This window comes from Aspergillus udagawae (assembly GCF_001078395.1).
Source record: "Aspergillus udagawae IFM 46973 DNA, scaffold_2, whole genome shotgun sequence".
Taxonomy (NCBI): Eukaryota; Fungi; Ascomycota; class Eurotiomycetes; order Eurotiales; family Aspergillaceae; genus Aspergillus; species Aspergillus udagawae.
In genome coordinates this window covers 1,622,089-1,644,381 of record NW_025091265.1, presented here as the reverse complement: position 1 = coordinate 1,644,381, position 22,293 = coordinate 1,622,089, and the positions used below count along the sequence as shown (strand labels likewise).

The window sequence follows — 22,293 nt, the reverse complement described above, 5'->3', positions numbered from 1 at the left end:
GTCATCTACGGAGTACGGATATAGTTCTTATGGCTCATATCCCACTCCCATACTCCGTACCAAGTACCAACACGACAGGTAGGTAGTATTAGTCTGGTAGAAAATGGCTCATTTTTTCCCTTATTGAGATGCCAAGAGCTTCTCGAAGCCTACTATGGGTCTTCTAGCGCGCAATGATCGTCCATATGATCTTGCGTTATGAAAACATTTCTACTGGCTGTGCTCTGTCTTCTGTGCTTATTCTATTCGATAGTGTATAAGCCATACGACCATACACTCTTGGCAAACTGACGCAATGGTAGATTGGCAGGCGTATCAATGCAGAGGGGTAAATCATAGAGATGACTGTAAGATTAGAACGGGGAAATGGACTCTACTGTTGATATTAGTATTAAGAAGGACATGGTCTTTAACTTACACGGGCTGTAGTAGAGGTAGTTATTTCAAGGTGGTCATAAAAGCCCGTGCCATATGGCATGCATCTTTGAACATGAGAGATGCCAAAACAGAAATACCACTGAAGTTCAGAAATTTCAATAAAGTGTATTGCGCAACACCTTGCAGTAATTAATGTTATGGAAAACGATTGTCTCCTGTATTCCAATACTGTAGCGTAATGATACCATGTCTGTACAGACGTACTGCGTACTCTGTACTGCACCGTGGACGGAAAGAGGATTGCCGTGTAATTCTTTGGGTAAAATTGGCGGACTCGGAACGGAGACATTCAACTTCCCTTGACCTTGGCATTTCCACTGCTCAAGTTCGAAGGATTTTTAACGAACTTCAGGAGGCGCATCCTAGGTTAATGCTGGAGTCAGATGTCTTCCCGCTTGGCGTATGGCTCATCCAGTCATCACATCCCAGAGTAAAAGCTGGATGAGCATAACAAATACCATTATGACCTATTTTTGTACTTACTCCGCCGACGGATCTATCTACAGTGTACAATGCGAACCCTTTGGATGTGTTCAGCATGATCACATCAGCCATCACCAGCTGTCCATGCATAATACGGAGTTATCGATCTGGAGATCTTGTCAGCAACTGATCATATGTCCTAAGTCCGACAGGTAGCAGAGCCAGGTGCGGCGTGGCACCGCATACCGGGGACCTGCACCGATAAGGTTGGTTTTCAGGGCGCAAGGAGGCTGTGTAGGTGTATCGACTCTGAGGACTCCAGGTTGTCCGATGCCTCTATGGGCTATCATGATTGATGAAGTCATCTAGACCAGCATTGACTTTGAGTCTGGTTGCGCTTGGCAGGTTGCACTCTTACCCCACACATTGTTTCACAACTGGTAGTCTAGGTTGACAGTTCTATCTATCAGATCAACCGAGCGGATGAGGCCGTGGTTATACATAGGATACTCCGTAGTGCTCGCGAATACGAGATAGTGATCCCCAGAGGGCCAGAAGATGGTACGTGCGGACAAAGTACATGAGCCTGACAGCTTGTCCCAGCCTCACGGGCCAGACTCGCTCTCGCTCTCTCGCTCTCGTAGTCGTAACGAATACGAATTTATAAGCAAGGCATGAGAGGATTCAGGGTCAAGACTAGACAACACAACTGAATCCTGTTGCCTAAAGCAGCGGGATCAACCCCTGAGACTTTGTAAGCGCAGTTAAGAACATCAATCAGGAGTTGAGTCGTGGCTGTGTTCTCTTGGGCGACCTGATTCCTTGACTCCAAGACTGCCTTTAAGTTTCTCGTCGTATTCGTCTCCGGCTTTGGTCTTCCTGATTGTCTTGTTAGCTTTCACACTGTTTACACTTTACTGACCCGTTGACCAGACGATACATACCTCGTTCTGTTTCTTTGCCAAAGTGATTACATTCCAACTTGTATCGAGTCTGGTGCGCCAATATTACCTAATTAGTCCAAATGAACAGTCTTTCACCCAAATCCCGTCTTGTCTTGTTGTAAAGTGCTGTTTGCACTCCATCGACCTTGGGATTGTTGTAAGGTCATGTGATGTTATGCCCGTAGCAGAGATTCCGATCCCAGCCGACCCACGTGACGCGCCCCGGATGTTGCCGATCCATGCCCCGCGTGGGGTTGATCGATAGCAAGACACTTCTATGCTGGATATACATCGTCTGGGGACGCATTTCTCTTGCATGCCCGTGCAGACTTCAGTCGAGTAGCAGCTCTCTTTCTCGGGCCGCCCACCTGTCTGTATACGTGCCAATTGCGCTACAGGGTTGTACCACCGGACAGTCGTCTTGACCTGCTTATCGGATCGACCTCAGTGACCAGAAAAGAAAGACCTGCGATTCAACCACACTTTTGTACAGCAGTATCAAGATGGCATCGGTCTATGGGGATCTTCGGCATTTGCTACCGAGTAGCTACAAGCGGCACATCACCGCTTGGTTGGAGGAGGATTGCCCCAGCTTCGACTATGGTGGGTTCGTCGTCGGTGAGTCAGAGGGCGAGGCGAGATTACTGGGGAAGAGCAAGGTACGCAGTCTGGAATGTATATAATAATACCAAAGTCTATATGCTAACTCATACCAGGGTATGGTGGCAGGTGTACCCTTTTTCGACGAGGTCTTTTCCCAATTGGGCTGCACGTATGCCTATCGACAAACCCCCCGCATACAGAACGGAATAGAAGAGGCTGATGTGTGATGCTCGCAGAGTCGAATGGCACGTCAAGGAAGGCGAATCCATCGACCCGATCAAACACTGCGCCACCGTCCGCGGCCCCATCCGCCAGATCCTCCTCGGCGAGCGCGTCGCCCTCAACATCCTCGCCCGCTGCTCCGGCATCGCAACCAAGAGTTCCACCCTCGTGGCCGCCCTGCGCGCCCACGGCTGGCAGGGCACCCTCGCCGGCACCCGCAAGACCACGCCCGGCTTCCGCGTCGTCGAGAAATACGGCCTCCTCGTCGGCGGCGCCGACCCCCACCGGCACGACCTGAGCTCCATGACCATGCTCAAGGATAACCACGTCTGGGCCTGCGCCAACAACCGCTCCGCCGCGGACGGAGGATCTGCCTCCGCCGACACCCAGTCCATCGCGGCCGCTATCCCCCGCGCCGTCCAGGCGGCCAAGGCGGCGGGCGGGTTCTCAACCAAAGTCGAGGTCGAATGCCGCAGTCTGGAGGAGGCGAACGCGGCCATTGGCGCCGGCGCCGACGTCATCATGCTCGACAACTTCACCCCGGAGGGCGTCCGTGACGCGGCCCGCCAGCTCAAGCAGGAGTGGGCCGGCAAGCAAAAGTCGTTCCTCGTCGAGGTCAGCGGCGGTCTGACCGAGTCCAACGCCGCGGCCTATGCCTGTCCCGATGTGGACATCCTCTCAACCAGCTCCATTCACCAGGGGACTCCCATCGTGGACTTTTCTCTCAAGGTGTCGCTGCGGTAAATGGGTTTTAATATATGTGGGTTTGTTTATCATTCTGTACATGGCATTGGCGAACAGCCACGGGAGTTCTCGGCTTGTATCATTCACCATGACACTGAGAGGCGGAGTAGACCCAAGAACCGACTTGTAATGAATAACTGACTCCAAATGTCGTGGCTTGCTTGGACTTGTTGTGTCGCGAGCACACAAGATGTCATCGCATCTTTCGAGGTTTTCGTCTACAGTCTATCCATAAGGCCGCGAGCCAGTAGAAGATGCGCCGGCATCCGATATTGACCTCAATTGACTGTCGTCGAATTTGTGAACAATTACTCCTCAACTATGCACAGCCCGGATTTCATCAATCCCAAGAAATCAACAAGAACCAAGGGGGTATATAGTACATCGAGTCCAGTATAAAAGCATGACATGACATAACGTTAAACCGAATGACATCCATCCTTGAGCGCAGAAAAAACAAAGCAGTCGCTAGAGATGCACAAAAAATCATACGTTAGGGTGGATACGAACAAGGAAAAGAGGAATGTGCATCGAGCCTAAACTTCAATATCCACACATATCCCCTCTCCTTCGCTCGAGCTCAGCTCCTCATCCCTACGACGGCCATAATCACCGTCGTTGCTTGGATCGGAATGTTCTGATTTGCGGACTCGACCGTGATCGTAATCGCCGTCGGTCGAGGTCTCTGCCGACAGGCCTCGCCGCATGCGCTGCCTCTCTAGCTGAGCACGGAGCCGTTGGTTCTCCGCGTCCCGCTCCTCGAGCCGCTTGCGAGCTCCGCTGCGATCAAGCAGACGCGCCTCCCGCTCCGCCTTCAATCGCTTCTCCAGTTCCCTCAGGCGATGGATCCATTTCTCATTGCTTACCGGGTCGCCCGACGCATGTCGTGAGCGCGAACTGGGGACGATGGCACCTGTGTCGTCGGCTGGCGCGTTCGATGATGGCTGAGGGATGCCTGTTGTCGAACTCCGGTGCGGATTCCTGGAAAGGTGGGGCGTCGCTGACTTTTCGATCACAGAACGGCGACGGGCCAAGGCCGAGGACTCTGCGTCTGTCCCGGACTCCGTGTTCAATGGTCGACTCGGCGAGCGTGGGATGCCTTGTCCCATACCCGCGGCAACAGCTGCTGCGGATGTTGGGCCGCGACTGCGCGAGTGAGACTGAAGTAGATTCAGCTCCGCCTTTAGCAGCCGGTTCTCTCCACGTAGCTTGGCGATCTCGGGCGACATCCCGGACTGGCCTCTGCTATGCTGCTGAGCCCGCAAATTCATCACCGACTCCTCCAAGCGGTCGAGCTTCTTTATGCGTAGTCCCAAGGTATGCTCCAGAGTCTGATACTGCTTGGTCAGATCGCGCTCGACGCCCTTGATGCGGCTCTTAAATCCCGCTATCACATTCTCCAGTGTCTTAACCGCGAGCAAGAGGTTGCGGCTGAATCCTGGCCAGAATAATATATTGCCAATCACCTCTTGGCTGGGTAGGTTTCCGTTGATGAGACTGTTCGAATGCGCCCAGTCCGGCCCACACATTGCGGACAGCCGCTTCCACATTGTCAGTAGCATGGAGTTTCGCTCGTTCAGCTGCTCTTTGAACTGCTGTTCGAGCGCGGTAAATCGCTTGCGGTCCAGGCTCCGGGCGTTTTCCAAGTCTGTGATGCGTGAATTGTTCTGAGTGATAGTGCGAGATGCCTGGTGATGAGATTTGAGGGCCTGTTCAAACGACTGCTTGTCTGCGCGACGGGCCTGTCGTTCACGTTCGAGGAGCTCAGCCAGCTTGCGAGACTCCAGTCCGTGACTTTCAAGAAGAGCATCGCGGTTCCGCAAGAGAGACTCCTTCTCGTCGAGTTTTGACCGGACGCTCTCGAGCTCCAAGGCTGTCGACTCAAGTTCCTTTTGTAACTTCATGATGTTGGAAATCAGGCTGGAACGGCTGCCAGTGAGATCGCCCAGCGTTTCCCTCAGGTTATTCTCCAAGTCCATGAGTCGCTCTCTCCAGGTGGCCGTTTCGATCTCTTGCGCAGACAGGCTCTTCTTCAACCTGCGGGCCTCCTCCCTGGCTGCAGAAGCCTCCCGGTTCAGTTCGTTGATGATGCGCTGAACCTCCTGTTTCTCCTTGGTTCCTACGACTTCGCGTTGATGTCGTTCTTCGGCCAGGCGAGCTTCCAGCTCCTTTACCTTGTCCCTTTCGCTCTGAAGGCTCATCTGGCATGTCTTAAGTTCAGACTCTAGGTCCCCAATCCTAATCTTATCACCGTCTTGCTCTTCTCGCAGGAACGCAATCTCGTTTTGGCTCGATTCGATTTGGACTGTAAGTCGCTGCACCTTCGTATTCGCTTCATAAAGACTCTTCTCCAGCGCCTCCATCTCTCGGTTACAGTCCTGGAGCTCTCTTTGAACTGTTTCATATCGCTGCAGGTTTGTTTGCGCGTCTTCCTCGAGCCGTATGATACCTTCACTGGCAGAGCGCATCTCAGCTTGCAATGCCCGGAGGTTCTCGTCCTGATTCCGAAGCTCCTCTTCCAGACGCTCACATTCATCTGTCTTTTGTCTGAGATCCTCCTCGAGGCCTTCTATATCCTCTGTATACTGGGCGTCCATAATCTGCATGTTAACGATGCACTCATTCATTTTTCGTTCAGCTTCGTCACGTTCTTGGTGTAACGCGTTGAACATCTCATCAGCCCCGTCTACGTCGGCCTGATATTGCTTGTCGAGGGCATCGTATTCCGCGATGCGTTCTTCTAACTCGGCCCTGATAGTTTGGTTCTCAAGTTTCAGCGCAGATACTTGATCACGCAGTTGGCCAATCCGCAGTTCCAGGTCCTCGCGTTCTGCGTCATCGCTTCGAGATGGTCCCGTCCCGTCACTGGCCCGCGAAGAGGATCTCCCCTGGGCCCGAGAAGCAGAGCGATCGAAGATGCTATCTCCAGCGATAGATCGAACACCGTCACGCCGCTGACCAAGTTTCAGCTCCTCGATCTCTTGGTACAGGCGCTCTTTCTCCTTGTTACGAGATGTGAGCATGGACGTCTGGGCGCTAACTTCTCTCCTCAATTCCGCATTCTCCTGCCTGAGGAGTCGTAGCTCTTCCACGAGTGTCTCGCTGGACGAACTAGCAAGGGTCGGCATGCGGGGTATATCTCTGTCAGAGGCTGTCGTATACGAAATCATGGATCCCACGCGGTCTCGCCCCCCTGCTCTCGGAAGGGCGATCAGGTAGTTCAATTCGTTCCGAAGGGCCTGTACTTCATCCTTAATTCGCTTGTTTTCCTCCTCGGCCTGTTCCCGCGCGGCCGTTTCTGCGTCGAGCATATCCTTCCACATATCCTGCAGCATCGATATGTCAGTATCAAGGATCGGGATGTACGCTACAGGACATTGACTTTATTACCCTTTCTTCCCTTGCCCCAGCCTCTGAACCGATCGGCCTGTCACTCAATGCTTTGACCATCTCGGCGAGTCTCCTTTTTTCGGTTTCCCGTACCATACTCTCCGACCGAAGCCTCTCGATTTCAAGTTCGTAAGCCTCCTGTCTTTCCCGCAGATACAGAATCTCTTCGTCCTGTGCGGCATCCCGAGAATCTTCGTCGGAGCCCTCGGGATCGTGGTTAGCCATGGACTCTTTGTCCGATTGTTGGTTCTTGAGCTGCTTTTCCAAGTCGCGGATTTTCCTTTTCAGGTTCTGATTGTCTTTCTGCAACTTGAGCTTGTCCGACTTCAGCTCGACATTTTCAGAGATCATCTCCTTGATCCCTTCCTCCGAACGCCTGTTCAGTGCTTCGTTGAGGAAGTGGATGCGCATCTTCAGATCAAAGTTCTCCTTCGACAGACGGTCAATCGTGCTGCTTTGCTCTTTGAGCGTCATGGTTCGACCGCTCCTCGCGAAACCCGGAGTTGGGAGACCAGCACGCTTCTCAGGGGAGGATGGACGGCCAGCAAAGTCTTCCCGAAACTGTCTGACAAATGCGCTTGGTACTTGCACGTCCTTGACACGTTCTGCAATGGCGGTGTCTGTTGGAAAAATGTTGTCTCGAGGCTTCGCCTTTGGTGTCATTGGCCCTTGATCATCCCCTAACGCGGGCGATTGGTGTTCTTGGCGAGACTGCGGCTGCGACTGCTGCTGAGATGAGCCCGGCCGCGACCGTGATGTGCCTTCTTCCTCAGTCAGGGTATGCAAGCCACCCTCGGCAACTGCGGAGGGATTCCTCCTCTCCATGACATTCTCGTCACTCAGGCCAGAAATGCCGGAAGCCATGCTACCTAAGCTAATAGATCTCGTTAGGTTGTTGCGTTGGTCACCTTGAGCAGGATGAGAGTTGTCTGGGACCGCGCCACCGGACTGAAGGGCGTAGTCCGCGCCCAGCGTCGCATCGCTATTGGTAGTCTCGGTGTTGTTACTGGCGACGGACGAATATGAGAGGCGATGCGATGACTGGCGACTTGTCAAGTATCTTGGCCTGCTGCCCCTTCGACTGCTTGTGCGGGAGGCTGTTTCTGCATCTTGGCCACTCTCGTTCTGAAAAAGTCTCGGCCGTTCAAACGATGAGGTCCGAAAACTTGTCTGTATACTTAGATTAGCCGGCTGCAGGGAGCGATTCAGATCTGATGTCGTAGAGTGTTCAGCCTCTTCTTGGCCAACCCTGTTGATTGATTGCGAACCCTCCGAGAAAGTAGATTGTATTCTGTTCGACGATCGCGCCGCTGCTTCCGCTGCAGGCGATGAAGATATCGCCTCCAACGTGGTCGTATCCTCTCCATGTTGTTGCGACACGGTAGCGGGCGTAGCATCCAGGCCCATGGTAGAGTCGTCGTGAGGACCCAAACTCGGAGTCTGCGGAACCGGCACCCCCTCGCCAGTGGATATCAAGTCGTGGCTCGTATTGTCCGCTGTCATGAAGGAGGACTGGTTGGTCTCCGATGCGGCCGGTTCATGCGCATTTGCACTTGGATCTTCGATAAAGAGAGTATCGCCGATACCCGCAGCCCCGTTCGAAGTAGCGACCTCGATTGTCGACGGTTCGGGTAAGAAACTCGATTCCATGTCCATCAATTTCCTCCGCATCTCTTTCTCTTCCAAGAAGGTCTGGTTCTCAGCGCGCTCACGGTCTCCATCATCGCTGGAAAGGAACAAACTACTGTCATCGTGGTCGGGCAAGGGAGGGAGGTGAGATATTTTCGAATCGTCTTGGTCCGAAGGATCGATCGTGGAGGTGGGATCGTCGTCTCGGCCTAAATCGAGTGTGGTCTCATCTTGCGTATGGTAAATTTCGCTTTCTGTATCGTGAGCTTCGTCCATTGTTGTATTGCTGCCGAGGGGAGGATCTCCCCGGGTGGTGTCCTGCACCATCAAATCAAAAGGGTTGCAGAATTCCTCCACCGACGCGAAAACTTCGTCGTCTGTATCAAAGGCGCCAGGTATCGAGACGCACGACGGGAGAAGATTCGATTGCGCGCAGCGAGTGATTTGGAAGATCGGAGACGGAGAGGATGGCGGCGAAAGGTCGGAATTGGTCGACATGGTGACAGTCGTATTATTGTTGTTATTATTATGATTTAGTCCAACTAGTCTAGTCGGTTTCAGACTGACGTTGGCGGCTTGGATCCCAGCGTCTGGGCACACAGCGACACAAGTCTATTCCCTGCTCCACATTCAGGTAAAAAGATTTCAGTTTGATTCGATCGAAGCTAGACACACAGACAGATATCATGATCCATGAAATCAAGCCTCATGGCTAGTATATGGCGTCGGAGCTTCGCTTAGCTTACCTCGTCGGGGGAATAAATTATTCGACAACGCCAACAAAACAATGGATTGTTACCTCTCTATTGGGCAAACTCATGTTCTTGACAGCTGTATTGGATCAATGCAATGGCTCTGATACTTGTAGATGGCAGCAATAGCTGAGAGAAAATGAGAATGAGATTGTTAAGAAGCAAGGGATCGGAGGAGGTGGTTTCCTTTCCCTCCTGACGTGGTAAACTGGTGCTTGTTGTTTACTGCCAGTGGGAGTGTGACCAGTCAGACAATGTCACGCCATTTGGTTTCAGAGGCTCATTATTCTTCCTTGTTCTTGTTATTGACAGTTCAATTCCAAAATGATGGTTACGGAGCTCCCGGGGAAGTTTGTAAATTAAAAATCTAGATATTTTACATCAAGAATACAACTCATACCGACCCTTGGGAAAAGGATACAGAGGGAAAGAAACAAGCAAACACTATCGTGATATCCATAACATCAGGCTCATCATTCTCGCAGAGAACGAAACAAAAAGAAACGAAGACAAGTGTCGTGGCATGGAGGCATATCTGCAGAACATGATGCCCGCCTCCAGGCAAAGTAGGCGTGGGTGAAGATCGAGAGAAGGCCGTATAGTATAGGGCGCGGAAACATGACATGAAGGGGTTTAACGTCTCAGGGACGGATGTGCTGATCACGAAGGGGTGTCTTCTTCGCGAGTTGCATAGATCTTGTTTTTAGCATCTATTGCGGCTTGGAGAGAATCAATATACGTCCGGAACTTCACAATTTCCCGTAGCAAATACGAGGATTTGCGTTCCCAATTGGCCATCGCCTTGGCTGCGTTGGGATGGCGAGGGGAGAACGCAAGGATCATGGCGGGTCGAAGCTCGTTGTGACGCGACAAGTCATCCTCCACGTTCTTGACATACGTTTGTAAAGCCTTCAGCTGCTCGGCCTCGGGCAGTGCTGAGCCCGCCATACTCTGCTGAGGTGGCGCCCAATCACTGATATGTACCCGATCCGCCGGTAGCTTAGGTCGGATGCCCTGCTGGTCAATAGAGCTGCGGATGGAGCTCTGGATGCTAGCTCGAGGCCCGGATGAAGGTGGCGTTCTGTTGTTGTCGGCGTGCACCAGAGCGCTGTTGATCACGGCATCGCTCCATCCGTACTCAATGTTGCTGATTCCTCCGACCAAAGGCTCCTTGGACAATCTCGCGCTCCAGTAGTTGGCGGATGAAACGAATTCCCGGACAATCTCGGGTGTGCCCGCCTGAAACAGGTGAACGGCGCCAGTCGGCAAACTCAATGCCCAAACGTGTGGACGTGACTTGGAATAGCCTGGGGGCGGAAGTGCACTGGCAATCGTGTGCCGCAGAAGAAATTTCCAAATCTCCTGGGCATTTTCGGTCCAGTTTCCACCTCCCACCACGACCCCTCCGTGAGGACGCTGTTTGGGTTTCTGCCGCAGTGTCTTCGCCGTGTTGCTGAATGAGAACAGACGCATCCAGCCTTGCTGGATCACAGCGAAGCATTCATTCCAATTACGATCCTTGGCCCTCTTATCGACCGAATCCAAGTGTTGCTTGTGTTTGAGGCTACCTTCTTTGGCCCACGGGGCCCCGGCCAGTTGTAGAGTCTCATCCTCCAGGAGATGAGCCGTGCCTTCCTCTTCCACACTCGTAATGGAGTGCGCAGAATCCTCACGGATGATCGCCTGGCTGAGTGCGTTCGCGAAACCTATCGACTGCTGATAGTCCCCGCGCGGGTAATCCGAGCCGAAAGAATCGACAGACGCAGACGTCAATTTACCGAGAGAGTATTTACTCCACGTACTGGAGGCAGACGGGCTCCAGAGAGACGACTGGTCGTCCAAGCTGGTTCGGCTGGACCCCAACGTGGACGGAGGATACAATCTAGCCCGCGAGCGCGGCTTGGAGGACCATCGGGCTGCTCCATAGCGAGAATCAGCCGAGCGACCGCGAGGGAAGATGTCAGAGCCGCTCTTGCTGATTGTGCTTGGACTTCTCCGCAGACCATGATGGTTGGCGCCAGGGCCGAGTAGATTGTTTGACTGGGGTTGCGGACCACTATCAGTTGCAGCGCCATGGAGCGGAAGTTTTTGCTTCTGAATCGAGGAGTAGAAGTCTCTCAGCACAGTCTCCACCTGTTGCTCCCATAGCCTCATCGATCCAATGAATGGCGCATTAACCAAGGGACCGACGTCGCTTTCAGGATCACCCGACAATTTGATCGAGAGATCGGTTCGAGACAACCGATTAACAAGCTTGTGGGGATGGTGACTCGGCCGGTCCGTATCGGCAATCGACGCCTCAGGATTGTTGGTCGGGTTCGGCTGCGGCGTGGCGGGTAACGAGGCCGACTCTTGCGTTGGCAGTCTCGATCGATTAGCAGGTCGAATGGTTTCGAATCCGTCCGGAGCTGCCTCAAGAGCAACCCGACGTATTGTCGGCATCGTGTTCCGAACGAACTGATTCTTCGTCATCTTCTGCTCAATATCCGCCAGATGAAGATCTGTGTTCAACAGTAGTAAAGAATAGCAGATAGTGTGGACAACGTCTGGACTATGTTAGATTTGGGATATACTCTGTAACGGAAGGTGAAAGAAAAGGGAACGCACCGGCAGCTTTGAAGCCATGTCGTGGGTTACACTGGCACCATCTAGTTGAGAAAGCATCCAGCACTCGATCCACCTGCTGCGTCTCGCCCTTGAGCACTAAGCGAGTACAAAGGCTTCGTAGTGCTGCAAGAATGTTCATGTTGGACCAGTCAAAGAGCTCCATGTATGCCTCTCTGATAGAAGCACGACCAGGATCGCCAAGCCAGGCAGCAGCCGGCTCATTGCCTACCACTTGGACTTGACTATTGAACAGCCGCCTTGCTTGATCTCGATCAGAACTCGAGGGGCCGCCTGGCAAGGCGTCGTCAGAGGATTCAGCGGTGTCCTCAATGATCTGTGGAGGCTTAGGATCTTCCGACGGCACCGCAGGGGTGTTGGCGGCTGTAAAGAATTCTTCTGAGTCTACAGGCGAGGCTTGAGACGAAGCATCCGCCTTCGCGGCGGGGATGGATAGCTTGCTGGGCTGGGCCTGCTGGTCTCCACAGGAGTTGGATCTTTGGCGGTGACCTGCAGTTCCCTCGCCCGAGTTGACAGTGGAGGTTTCTATGATTGAGTACTCTGAATCTTCCAGAGGTGACACACTTGCTGGAGATATACTCTCGACTACCGGAGACAGAGCCGGGGCGGATTTCGTCGTCGTTGGGATCATGATATAGGAGGTGCCGTCAGTTAACTGACCGACGATCTCGCCCTCGGAAGAATTGAGGCCATCCTCGACCGCCATTTTCTCCTGCTTTCGATCAACAGAGGTTGAATCCATTTCAGTGGTCCTGGCTGTGGACTCTTCATCTCCGCTGCTGTTCATCAGGAATGATGTATCGTGGCCACTGCCTGCGGTTGGAGGCGGATATAGGCTGTATTTTGATGTCTGACCGCCCTTGGCGGGAGCTGTGGAAACATTTTCTTTCTCGTTCCTTGCGGAGGTAAGGCTTGTATTCATATTTTCTGCATGATCTGCACCTGCGACCCGAATCGGGCCACTATTGGACTTATCACATGCGGCGCCAATGCCATCAGCAAGGTACGGGTTCATCACCTTTCTGAGACTACTGACAGGGCTAGGCTCCGGTTTCAAAATCTCCACAGCCTTGGGGCCTAGTTCCTGAGGAAGAATAATGGGAGGTGGTAGGCTGTCGGTCATAGATATCGACTTCTTTCGCCGACGGAAAAAAGAAGACTTCTTGTTCACCACATGTGGTTGACCTTCGCGGAGTGCATTTCCGCCAGACGCGTTGTTTCTTAACGGCTGTCTGCGGCTCCTGAGACTTCCGCCAGCTGCATTTGTCTCCTTGGTGTCATTCTCTTGAGGTAATGTGCTGTCAGATTGGATGCTTTCCGACAGTCCTGAAGCGGTGTTTTTCGATGATCCGAACACGCGCCGGAAAAACCCCTGGCGCTCCTTGGCAGGAGTTGTGTCTGGCGAGGCCAGTATAGCAGGTTTATTGAACGAAATCGTCGGACTTGGAGCGGGCGGGTCGCGCGATGCTGATATTGCTGGGGGCGGATCCAACCCGTCATCGGCCAGTTTGGCAAGCTCGTTGTCTCCACCTCGCATGACGGAGCTGGTACCAATGTTCTCGGGCCGGGATGTCCTGGCATGGTTATTTCGGGACGATTTGATGCTATTCCGCCGGGAGGCGACCGGTGTCCGCGAAGACTGACTGTTCAAGATACCGGCATAATCATTTTGAGCGGAGGAGTGTAACTTCCGGGGGCCAGCCGGCACGCTGGGTGTTGGAGCGGCGTCTGTATTGTCGTAGAACGTGGAATCGTAATCGGCGGGAATCAAAGGCGGCCTAGTACCGTAATCGAAACTGGCCGACCGTCGCTCCGCAGACGAGTCCGCTCTCCCTCTGATGAGGGCTGGACCGAAGTCGAGATTGGAAGATGAGCTTGCTTTGCTGCTTTTCCTCGTCCCGCGAGTCGTTTGATCGGCCCCGGTGACGGTTCGATAGTCGTAGAGTTGACCTCGTGAATTGGTCCCTTCTCGGCTGCGGGTACTCCCGAACCGTCCCAGGCCGGAGTGATACTGGGAGCTACTGTTGCTCCGGTGACCTCTGGCCGCAGAGGCCGGCTGGGTTCCATAGCGAGTCGAGCTGTCGTCGTAGCCAAAGTCCGCTTCTGATGAAAGGGACGAGGAGAATGTATGGCCGCGATACCGACGTGGTCCCGCGGACTCCTGCGAGTTCCGACCGTACAGTTCGGATTCGAAGACGGAGTTGAAGAGTCGGTAGTCATCGAGAAGCGAATTGCCTGTGGACAAAGCGAACTGATCTAGAGAAAGCAACATATTGTCGACAATGGATGTGCGCGCGGCATGGTTTGGAGACAGGGAGAGGTCATGGGGATCCCGCTCTTCACTTGACTCGTTACTGCTGTTGTTCGCATTGTCGGCCGGATTCGTATCGTCTAGGAAGGTTTCGCGCAACGAGGGACGGGGATGGAGCCCTCGCTTGAAAGGCTTGCAGTTGGACGCTTGTGAAGGCGGTGTTCGTGGGGGGGAGCGATTCGTGTGAGCATCCTTTCTGATGCTGCTCGACCGTACTGGACGATTCATGGCTGAGCTCTTGGTCAGGCTTCGTGTGTAGCGGGATGAGATCTAGATGAACCAGCAACCCGGCAAGGCCTGGGCACACTGTGTATAAAAAGGTGCCACCCGCTACGTCGTCCAGAACGAGGACGCAACGTGACGAGTTCTGACCGGGGGCTTCTCAATCACAATGGCTCGCTGTCTGCGAGTTGGCCATATACATATATTCCTCTTCGATTCAAACCGATCTTCTTCGGGAGGAGACAAAGGTAGGTGTTTGTGAGTGTCACCTATCGGTCATTGCGGAAGCGGGAGCAAAGATGGCCCTGATTCCGCGCGGTAGGGGGAAGAGGAAAAAGCGAAGGTCAATTGAACGAGAGGAAGTCCTTGGGACGACAGATCGCAAGCAGCCGGTGACGTTCTGAGGAGCCTGGCAGTAATAGGGCCGTCGGAGAAGAAAAAGAACAAAACACCATAAAAGACCATGAAAGTGCTAGTCTAAATCAGATGATGATCGGGGAGGGGAACGATGGAGACTGGAGAGCGGACCGTGGAAGCCTCAGGCAAGGGACCAGGAACCGGAACCACCTAAAATCTGAGGGTCAAGGATGAAACGCCGAAAGGGTGCAGGAAGATGGCGATGGATATTAAAAGTTTCCAGATGGGGAGGCGATGAGAACTGAGTTCTCCAATATTCGACCGTCAGACACGACATGAACCTTTCAATGTCGCATGTTGACCAAGTTGTTACTTTTCAGGGGCCGAACATGAGATAATCCACTTGCTCTTGCAAACTAGATTCGGATACGGCTAGAACTGCTTTGTTGGCTGCAGAGGCTTGACACTAAGAATCACTAGTTCTAACAACAACGAAAGTTAAGAGGATTAACACTCTGCCAGTCTGGTTAGATATGGTCTGGCGTCCAGTGTCTGAGAATCTGCATGTCATCTTTGCTGTGTTATGATCCCTCTACTTGTCAAATAATTACATGATGAATTTGTCTAGAATGACTCGCGTGTTGAATACATAGGTAGTAATCGATCTGAGTATCATTCTCCTGTAATTACCTCTCCGAATAGAAAGGTATACCAGGTCATTATCTTACTCAGGTGCGGACCATCGGCCCATCGTTGAACTATTCATCCATGTGGGCTGGTGGGGACCGGAGAGACCAGAGTACCCCAAGGATTATCAAAGGTGGCTACTCCGGAGAGAGGTACTAAAGGAGATAAATCACTAGAACGGAAGCTTTGACTGCCTCAGAGGAAGTATCGCTGTAAGCGAGGAACTGCTTTTTAGAGTGATTACCTAGTTTCAAGTAGAGTTGTTCATGTATCATCATACTCATGCTGCTGAGACGGAGTAGTAGAGAATCGTACGGAATTTGCATTTTTAGGCTACATAGTCTCCACAGGACACATGGTGATAAAATCCAGTACCTAGGTATTGATACATCTCATCTCGTCCATCTCGACTGCCCGAACTCTGTTCCTCTGAGAGTCGTCCATGCAGCCGAATGAATTTGAATCGCCGCCTCTGTAAGGCAGGCATACATCCGCTTGCGACGTGTCAAAACCTTGAATCTTCCATGAATCAAGAATGGCCTTCGCTAATCTGTACGTAGAATCAGCTTTCTTCTTCGATCGATTGTCGAAAACCCATGTGTATCCTAGACGCGTCGACAAAATCGATATCTTGATAGTTCACTGAGATCTAGAGATCTGCGGGAATCAGCTTCAACCTATCGCTCTTCCGCATTATTTCTCTAGTCGCAATAATCTGCTGCTTTCAAATAGTGTGAAGAGAACTAAGTTGTTGGTTCAAATATTTCAGTTCCTCGGCGTTGCTGTCAGGAACCATTTCTGCTCTCAAGCACGCATCTTAGTCCGGACCATGCTTTATTCTAGGCGATCTGGAAGTGTTATGTCAAGACCTTAAGGGTCACCCGGAGCCCCGATGTCAAAAGTCATCGATCATAAGAAATCCAATAAACATCATCAGCGTTTAAACAGTGTTTGAGAGTGTGTGGAATGTCAAGACCCAAGACGTCCACTTTGCATGTTATTGTATGCTCTTGTAGTGTCTCCATAAATGCTTAGTAACGGCGTCAACAGATGACATAACGGCCGACAACGGGAGCAACGCCGACACTCATTTCCACCAAGACAACATCAGCAACAGTTAGCTGTACGGCGGGATCAGTACCGAGCTATCCACCCTTTTCCTCAGTGGACTGCACACGTTGTTCCCCCTCTCAGAGCTTCTGGGAAATTGGGGCATCTTTTTGCAAAACTCTACTACAAGATGAACCCGACCATCTCAGTCCCTCGTCAACATGCCAGCCCTGCCAGCTTTGGCGTCACAACCCCAACGAGTCGCGGATCCAGTATACGGATGCCGCGTTTCTTCAAGAGGTAGGCCTCTGGGATCGGCTATCATCAGGATGTCTGCGACCGGATAATGCTGATAGTCGCTTGTCTCTCTCGGTGTGAGCATGGCTGACCGTACCTTTGACGGAGCAGGCTATTCAAGTTCCCGCAGATGGACTTTGAAATGGCAATCTGGGAGATGACATCACTATTGATAGCTCCTAAGAAGGTGTTCAAATCAATCTACTATCATGTACGTGTTGTCTCTCTATCCATGTTGAGTTCAGCCTGGTAATTGTTTGCTAAATGTCATGGCCGATTGGTAGAAACGTACGTTGAACGCGCTTCCCCTTGTTCGAAACTTCCGGACCAGACCGTGGGCGAGATCACAGGATCAGCACAGCTAATCGTCTTTTAACTTATCGGTACAGAAACCAAAAACACCTGGCACCGTCCGGACCCCTCCTTTACATATTTGCTCTCCTTCTTCCTCCTGCTCACTGCGCTCGCATGGGGCCTGGCTTATGCGCCGGCCTTTGGCTCGATCATCCGCCTGTCGCTGCTCTTTATCTTTGTCCACTTCATCGGTTCCTCGCTGGTGGTATCGACAATAGCCTACTTTGCGATCCCACGACTGTTTGGACCTGACGGAGCGGCGGCATCCCTGTCCGGATTCAGAGGGTCTCGCGGGCGGAGGCGCGGCGCGGCACAAGGCTTGTTTGTGCAGCCTGGGGAGAAGGATCAACTGGAGTTTGGATACTGCTTTGATGTGAGTTTCACTCCCGACGGGCCTGGATTGGTCTATCGGAAAATGGCAACCCTATCCCGGGCAGGGCTGGAGCTGACTTCGGGGCGTCCAGGTGTCGAACCGGTCCTTCTTCCCTCTATATCTCCACCTCTATGTCGTCCAATTCCTTCTTCTGCCCTTACTCACCCGCAGTCCGAGCAACTTCCTCGCTACTTTCCTGGGAAATACGCTCTATCTCTCCGCGCTGATCTACTACACCTACATTACCTTTCTGGGGTACAATGCTCTCCCGTTCTTACACAACACCGAGCTCCTCCTCCTCCCGATCCTGGTCTTGTCCATCCTGTGGCTCGTAAGTCTTATTGCTGGCTGGGGGGTCGTCATGCATGGTCACAGCGTGGAGTGGTTGTTTTGGGGTGTCTGATGCTCTTGAGGTGCTCGAATTGACACCATCGTGCTAAGATAGCGTTCATGCGTTGACTGATACATGCACTGTTCATATATATCCCGCTTTTTCCTCCCTCTGCTCCATCGAGCTCAGAAAATAGGGCGTTGGTGTACATGGGTGTCATTTGGTTCGTTCTGGTTTTTGTTTGTCTTTCGTGATTTGGGTGCATAATCTGCATAACATGGCATGTCGTGATGGTTTTCGGCTGGTTGTGCCTCTTCCGTTGTAAATAGATCATTCACCTGCTTATGGCGAGTTTGTTTGGTGTGATCATCCACTCAGTTCTATATCGATTCCGTGTTACAATAATTGCAAGTGTCAAATGCAGAGAGGATGCCGAGCATGCAGTCATTCCTGTAACGATCGTATCTGTTCAAAATGTCTAGAGCGAGTATATACTCAAAATCAACCAGAGAGATATATTGCCGATATTGTCCAAACCAGATAAGACAGGTTTCATTGCGTCATTTCAGCGTGGGGTCGCAGGTGGGAAAACGCTCCAACAGCATCATTAATTCTTCTTCGGGCCTCCCTTCTTCTTACCCTTGGTCTCCTCGCGGCGCTTCATCTGCTCCTCGCGCGCCGCCGCCTTCTCCCGCGCCAGCGCTGCTTTCTCTTCCTTCTCGGCCTCCTTGCGCAGCCGTTCGGCCTCGCGCTGCTCCCGGATGAGGGCCAAACGGGCCAGGTCCGCCCGCGCCTCCTCCGTCTTGCCCTCGGCGTGCAGTTTCATATACCGCTCCCGGGCCTGCTGCGCCTCAATGGCCTCGCGTTCCCGCCGGGAGAGCTGCGAGAGATCGCCGCCAGGGGCCTTTCCCGGATCTCCCGCAGGATCCTTGTCGAGTTGCGAACGGGACTTGGCGGTGTGGTTCGGGTTGGCGGGGAGGTCCTCGTCGTCACCGTCGTCGCTCTCATCTTCCTCCGAGTCCGAGGGAGGCAGGTCGCCCGGTTGCGCGGCGACGTTGTTCCGTCGCGCGATCGCGGCTAGCTTCTTCGCCTTGGCTGCGGCGCGTCGTTCCTCGCGAGTCATTGCTGCTGCTCCTGCTGATGATCCGGCAGCGGAGCTGGGCCCTGCCTGTGCGTTATCCTCGTCCGACGACTCCGCCTCGGAACCGGAGGATTCTTCTGATTCATCCTCTTCGACTGATGAGGGAATGTCGTCGCCTGGTTCCTGCACGACAGAGCAGCGAAGGGATAAAAAGTCAGAGTCTCATTCCTGCAGATACGATGGGTCTGGTCCCCTGGAGGAAATCTAAGAGGCACGTACCCGCCAGAGACCAACGGGATTTCCATCCTTGTCTACCGGTTGCACATCGCGACTGAAGCGCTTGCCCCCTGCGTGTCGCGAAGAGAGATGCATCAGTATTCACGAGTCATATCCCCTTGTTTGTTCTCCCGGGTCGAAAGGAAACCTTCAATGCGTCACCTACCTCCTCTGCTGGGCTTGGAGAACTTTCCGCCGCGACCGCGGGGTGCCATGTTAAGTAGAGATGCGGGAAGCAGCGTAAACTGCGTATAACTTCAGGAGTGCAAATGGCTGTAAAGAGCTGAATAAATCGACACTGCCGATTAGCAAAGTTCACACTATCTTGAGCTGCTATAGACGGGATATGGTTGAATGGAGGGGCAGAGCGGGAGAGGGACAGAAATTGGAGACGAGAAGCTCACATCTTTTTGAGAAGCAAATACGGCACCACTCCCTGAATGATCGGAGGAAGAGGCTAGAGTGGCAGCAGAGAATCCCTTAGAGATAGACTCCGCAGACCAAAGAGAATGGCGACGTGCAAGTTGAATGTTTGAGTCACGCAGAGGATTTCCCAGACGGGGAGAAGAAGCAGAGGAGAGACAGGTCCACCGCCAAACGAGGGAGGATGACCCCTCACAACATTGGATAAACTTCATATCATTTAGCTACAATAACCACCAAGATGGTCAATCAAATCTACTATTATTTCATGAGATCACGCCCAGCGTGATATGGGCCTGCTTCTTCATTATTTTTCTTCCTCCCAAGATCCAGTCAACAGCAAGCTCCTTGACTGAGTTCTACATCCGATGCCATGTGAATCCCAGTTTCGCTACTCTTGCAGCGATCAAAGTCAGTGTACCAGCTAGAATAGTACTGCCCATGAACATCTGAGCGTAGAGGTAATGTCCCCCGGCCGTCTGGACCAGGGCTCCCGCGATCGGAGACCCGATCAGCGCTGCAACTGCGACCACGCTGAGCACCATGCCCATTCTCACTCCGGCTTTCTTCAAGTCGGTGGTCAAGGAGGTCAGAGTGGCTGGGAATAGCGACTGGATGCCCGCGGCCGCCAGACCATAGAAGGCGCTCCAAGCGTATAACCCGTGAATCTCGTCCACCCCGGCCCAGCAGAAGGCGATCAGACCGGTGACTAGGCTGAAAGGGATCAGCATGTTCAACGGACCGGTATACCAGTCGGCCATGGTGTTGGGGATCACCCGACCCAGGATGCCGATGCCGTTCATGACCAGCAGGATATACACCGAGGTGGTCTCGGAGACCCCGACGATATTGCGGCCAAAACTGCCAATGTAGAAGAAGCCGACATAGAGTCCCCAGAAGTTGAGGAACATCCCGATGGCGAAAAACAGGTACGGCAGCTCCTTGAAGGCGCCCCATTCGACCAGCGGGCCGCTCTTACGGGGCGGCAATCGTTGTTTTAGGAAGACCACCGGAGGGATGAGCGTGGCCAGAGTGATGAAGCCCAGAACTCGCATCGTCCAGCCGTATCCGACCTGTGGCAGCAGGCGCACGACGACCGCTGGAAAGACCAACCCTCCCGTCGCCGATCCGCAGGCCACGATCCCGATGGCAAGGGCCCGTTTTGTGGTAAAATAGGTGGCCATCAGGGCTACGGTCGGGCAGAACATGAGACCGCAACCGATTCCCTGACCGACTCCCTGGGCGAGGAACAGCTGCCAGTACTCGGTGCACAGCGAGGTCATGAAGATGCAAAAGACTTCCAGCAGCGCTCCTGTGGCCAGAGTGACTTTGAAGAAGCCGGCATCAGTCGCACGGCCAGACAGTGTTCCAATGAAGAAGAGCAAGAAAATTTGGATGCTGCCAACCCAGGAGATGTCGGAGGGAGGCCGGCCCAAGTGCTCCGTATAGTACGTCTGGAAAACACCAAACCCATTGATGTACCCCCAAGTGTTAAAGATGACAAAATGAGCCAGGAGGACCTGGGTCCAAGCAAAGACGCCTCCATCAGGAGGAGGGCCGATATCCTTTCCGGATTCTCTGGTCCGCACAAGCGACAAGGTCCGGGCAGCCAATGTTCCGATCTGACTGGTATTGGTGCCGGTCCTCGAGAGCTCCTTTGATCGAGGATCGACACCGTTGTTCACACCAGACTCCTCATCGTAGGGCAAGCCTGCCAAAGGAACAAAGCGGTCACTTGTGGTATCCTCGAATTGCGGATCCGCAGAATCTTTTTCGTTGACCGGGACAGCGTCTGGAGGCTGGTCTTGTGCCATCACCTATGGATGTATTATCAGTAGACATTCGAATGAGAAAAAGAGATAAGAGTCATGCTCAGATACAACCATACCTACCATATCTCAATGACTCAAAGCACCTCACCCACGACGAAAGCGGAATCCGACTGGAGAAAGCGACTACAGTAGACAAGACAGCTGGAAGGCTGGTTTTCTTTCGTGTTTGTTCTCTGATCGATCGTAAGGACAGTGATGATCTGTCTAAGTTTCTCGAGCCAGGATTTAGTCAACGACCCTCCATGACTGGATTTTTTTTTTCGGACCTTCCAGTGGTTCGCACAGAAGACCGAAGTCGAGTCATCGTAAAGTGTCGGCAACCACATCCGAGAGATGAGGGGCTGTCCACGACGATCTTTCGTGAATCGTGGAGGGGCGAGTCTGAGATAACGAGATTCTATCTTGGATTTTGTCGAGTGAAGACGGATTGTAGCTTGTTCTTTTATTCCTTGTCAACTGGGTACCATACTGCGATGTTCGCCCTGACACTGATGGTTCGGAAATGTCCCCATTTTTACGTTCCAGATGACTGCTGAAAGGTACAAAAAGAATAGATGGTATGGACTCGCTATTCACGTACGCGCTTTGTATATCTTCTCATAATATAGTAAAATTGTTTTCGTCTTCCCAACATCGACTATTCTGTAGAACAGATCTACTTACCATCTCCTGCGTAACCGTGCATCCGATCCGACTGGGCTTATCCGATACTACGATCCGATTGGCACTCATTGACTTCTTGTCAACAGAGAGAGGAAGGTTCTGGGGTCTAGTATCCAAGGGAAGAAAGTTCGATCTCATATCTCTATCTCTAACAGCCTATATTCAAAGGCGTACCTGTCTCTCCGCCCTCTATCTATAGTAAAGTCGATGGAAACCAACACAGAAAGTCACAGCCAGCCGTCGGAAGAGCAAGGCGGAACAATAAT

At 52.7% G+C, this 22,293-nt stretch overlaps 6 protein-coding genes across 6 annotated transcripts; 2 read left to right on the top strand and 4 right to left on the bottom strand.

Annotated features, from left to right (window-relative positions):
• Positions 1-2,308: 2,308 nt before the first annotated feature.
• Aud_002887 (nicotinate-nucleotide diphosphorylase (carboxylating)) lies at positions 2,309-3,374 on the top strand (the record flags this gene model as incomplete). The annotated part of the gene is made up of 3 exons (XM_043287844.1): positions 2,309-2,464; positions 2,522-2,577; positions 2,645-3,374. 3 exons carry the CDS (start codon positions 2,309-2,311, stop codon positions 3,372-3,374), a joined length of 942 nt encoding a protein of 313 aa, XP_043143779.1.
• Positions 3,375-3,910: 536 nt separating this feature from the next.
• Positions 3,911-8,891, bottom strand: Aud_002886 (putative anucleate primary sterigmata (ApsB); the record flags this gene model as incomplete). The annotated part of the gene is made up of 2 exons (XM_043287843.1): positions 3,911-6,700; positions 6,765-8,891. The coding sequence occupies 2 exons, from the start codon at positions 8,889-8,891 to the stop codon at positions 3,911-3,913; spliced, it is 4,917 nt and encodes a 1,638-aa protein (XP_043143778.1).
• A 914-nt stretch (positions 8,892-9,805) lies between these two features.
• Positions 9,806-14,309, bottom strand: Aud_002885 (Sec7 domain protein; the record flags this gene model as incomplete). The annotated part of the gene is made up of 2 exons (XM_043287842.1): positions 9,806-11,646; positions 11,753-14,309. 2 exons carry the CDS (start codon positions 14,307-14,309, stop codon positions 9,806-9,808), a joined length of 4,398 nt encoding a protein of 1,465 aa, XP_043143777.1.
• A 2,309-nt stretch (positions 14,310-16,618) lies between these two features.
• On the top strand, positions 16,619-17,824 carry Aud_002884 (unc-50 family protein; the record flags this gene model as incomplete). The annotated part of the gene is made up of 3 exons (XM_043287841.1): positions 16,619-16,697; positions 17,084-17,421; positions 17,513-17,824. 3 exons carry the CDS (start codon positions 16,619-16,621, stop codon positions 17,822-17,824), a joined length of 729 nt encoding a protein of 242 aa, XP_043143776.1.
• Positions 17,825-18,359: 535 nt separating this feature from the next.
• On the bottom strand, positions 18,360-19,324 carry Aud_002883 (PDGFA associated 1 family protein; the record flags this gene model as incomplete). Its single annotated transcript, XM_043287840.1, has 3 exons — positions 18,360-19,016; positions 19,113-19,180; positions 19,276-19,324. The coding sequence occupies 3 exons, from the start codon at positions 19,322-19,324 to the stop codon at positions 18,360-18,362; spliced, it is 774 nt and encodes a 257-aa protein (XP_043143775.1).
• A 567-nt stretch (positions 19,325-19,891) lies between these two features.
• Positions 19,892-21,346, bottom strand: Aud_002882 (putative MFS monocarboxylate transporter; the record flags this gene model as incomplete). The annotated part of the gene is made up of 1 exon (XM_043287839.1): positions 19,892-21,346. One exon carries the CDS (start codon positions 21,344-21,346, stop codon positions 19,892-19,894), a length of 1,455 nt encoding a protein of 484 aa, XP_043143774.1.
• Positions 21,347-22,293: the final 947 nt, after the last annotated feature.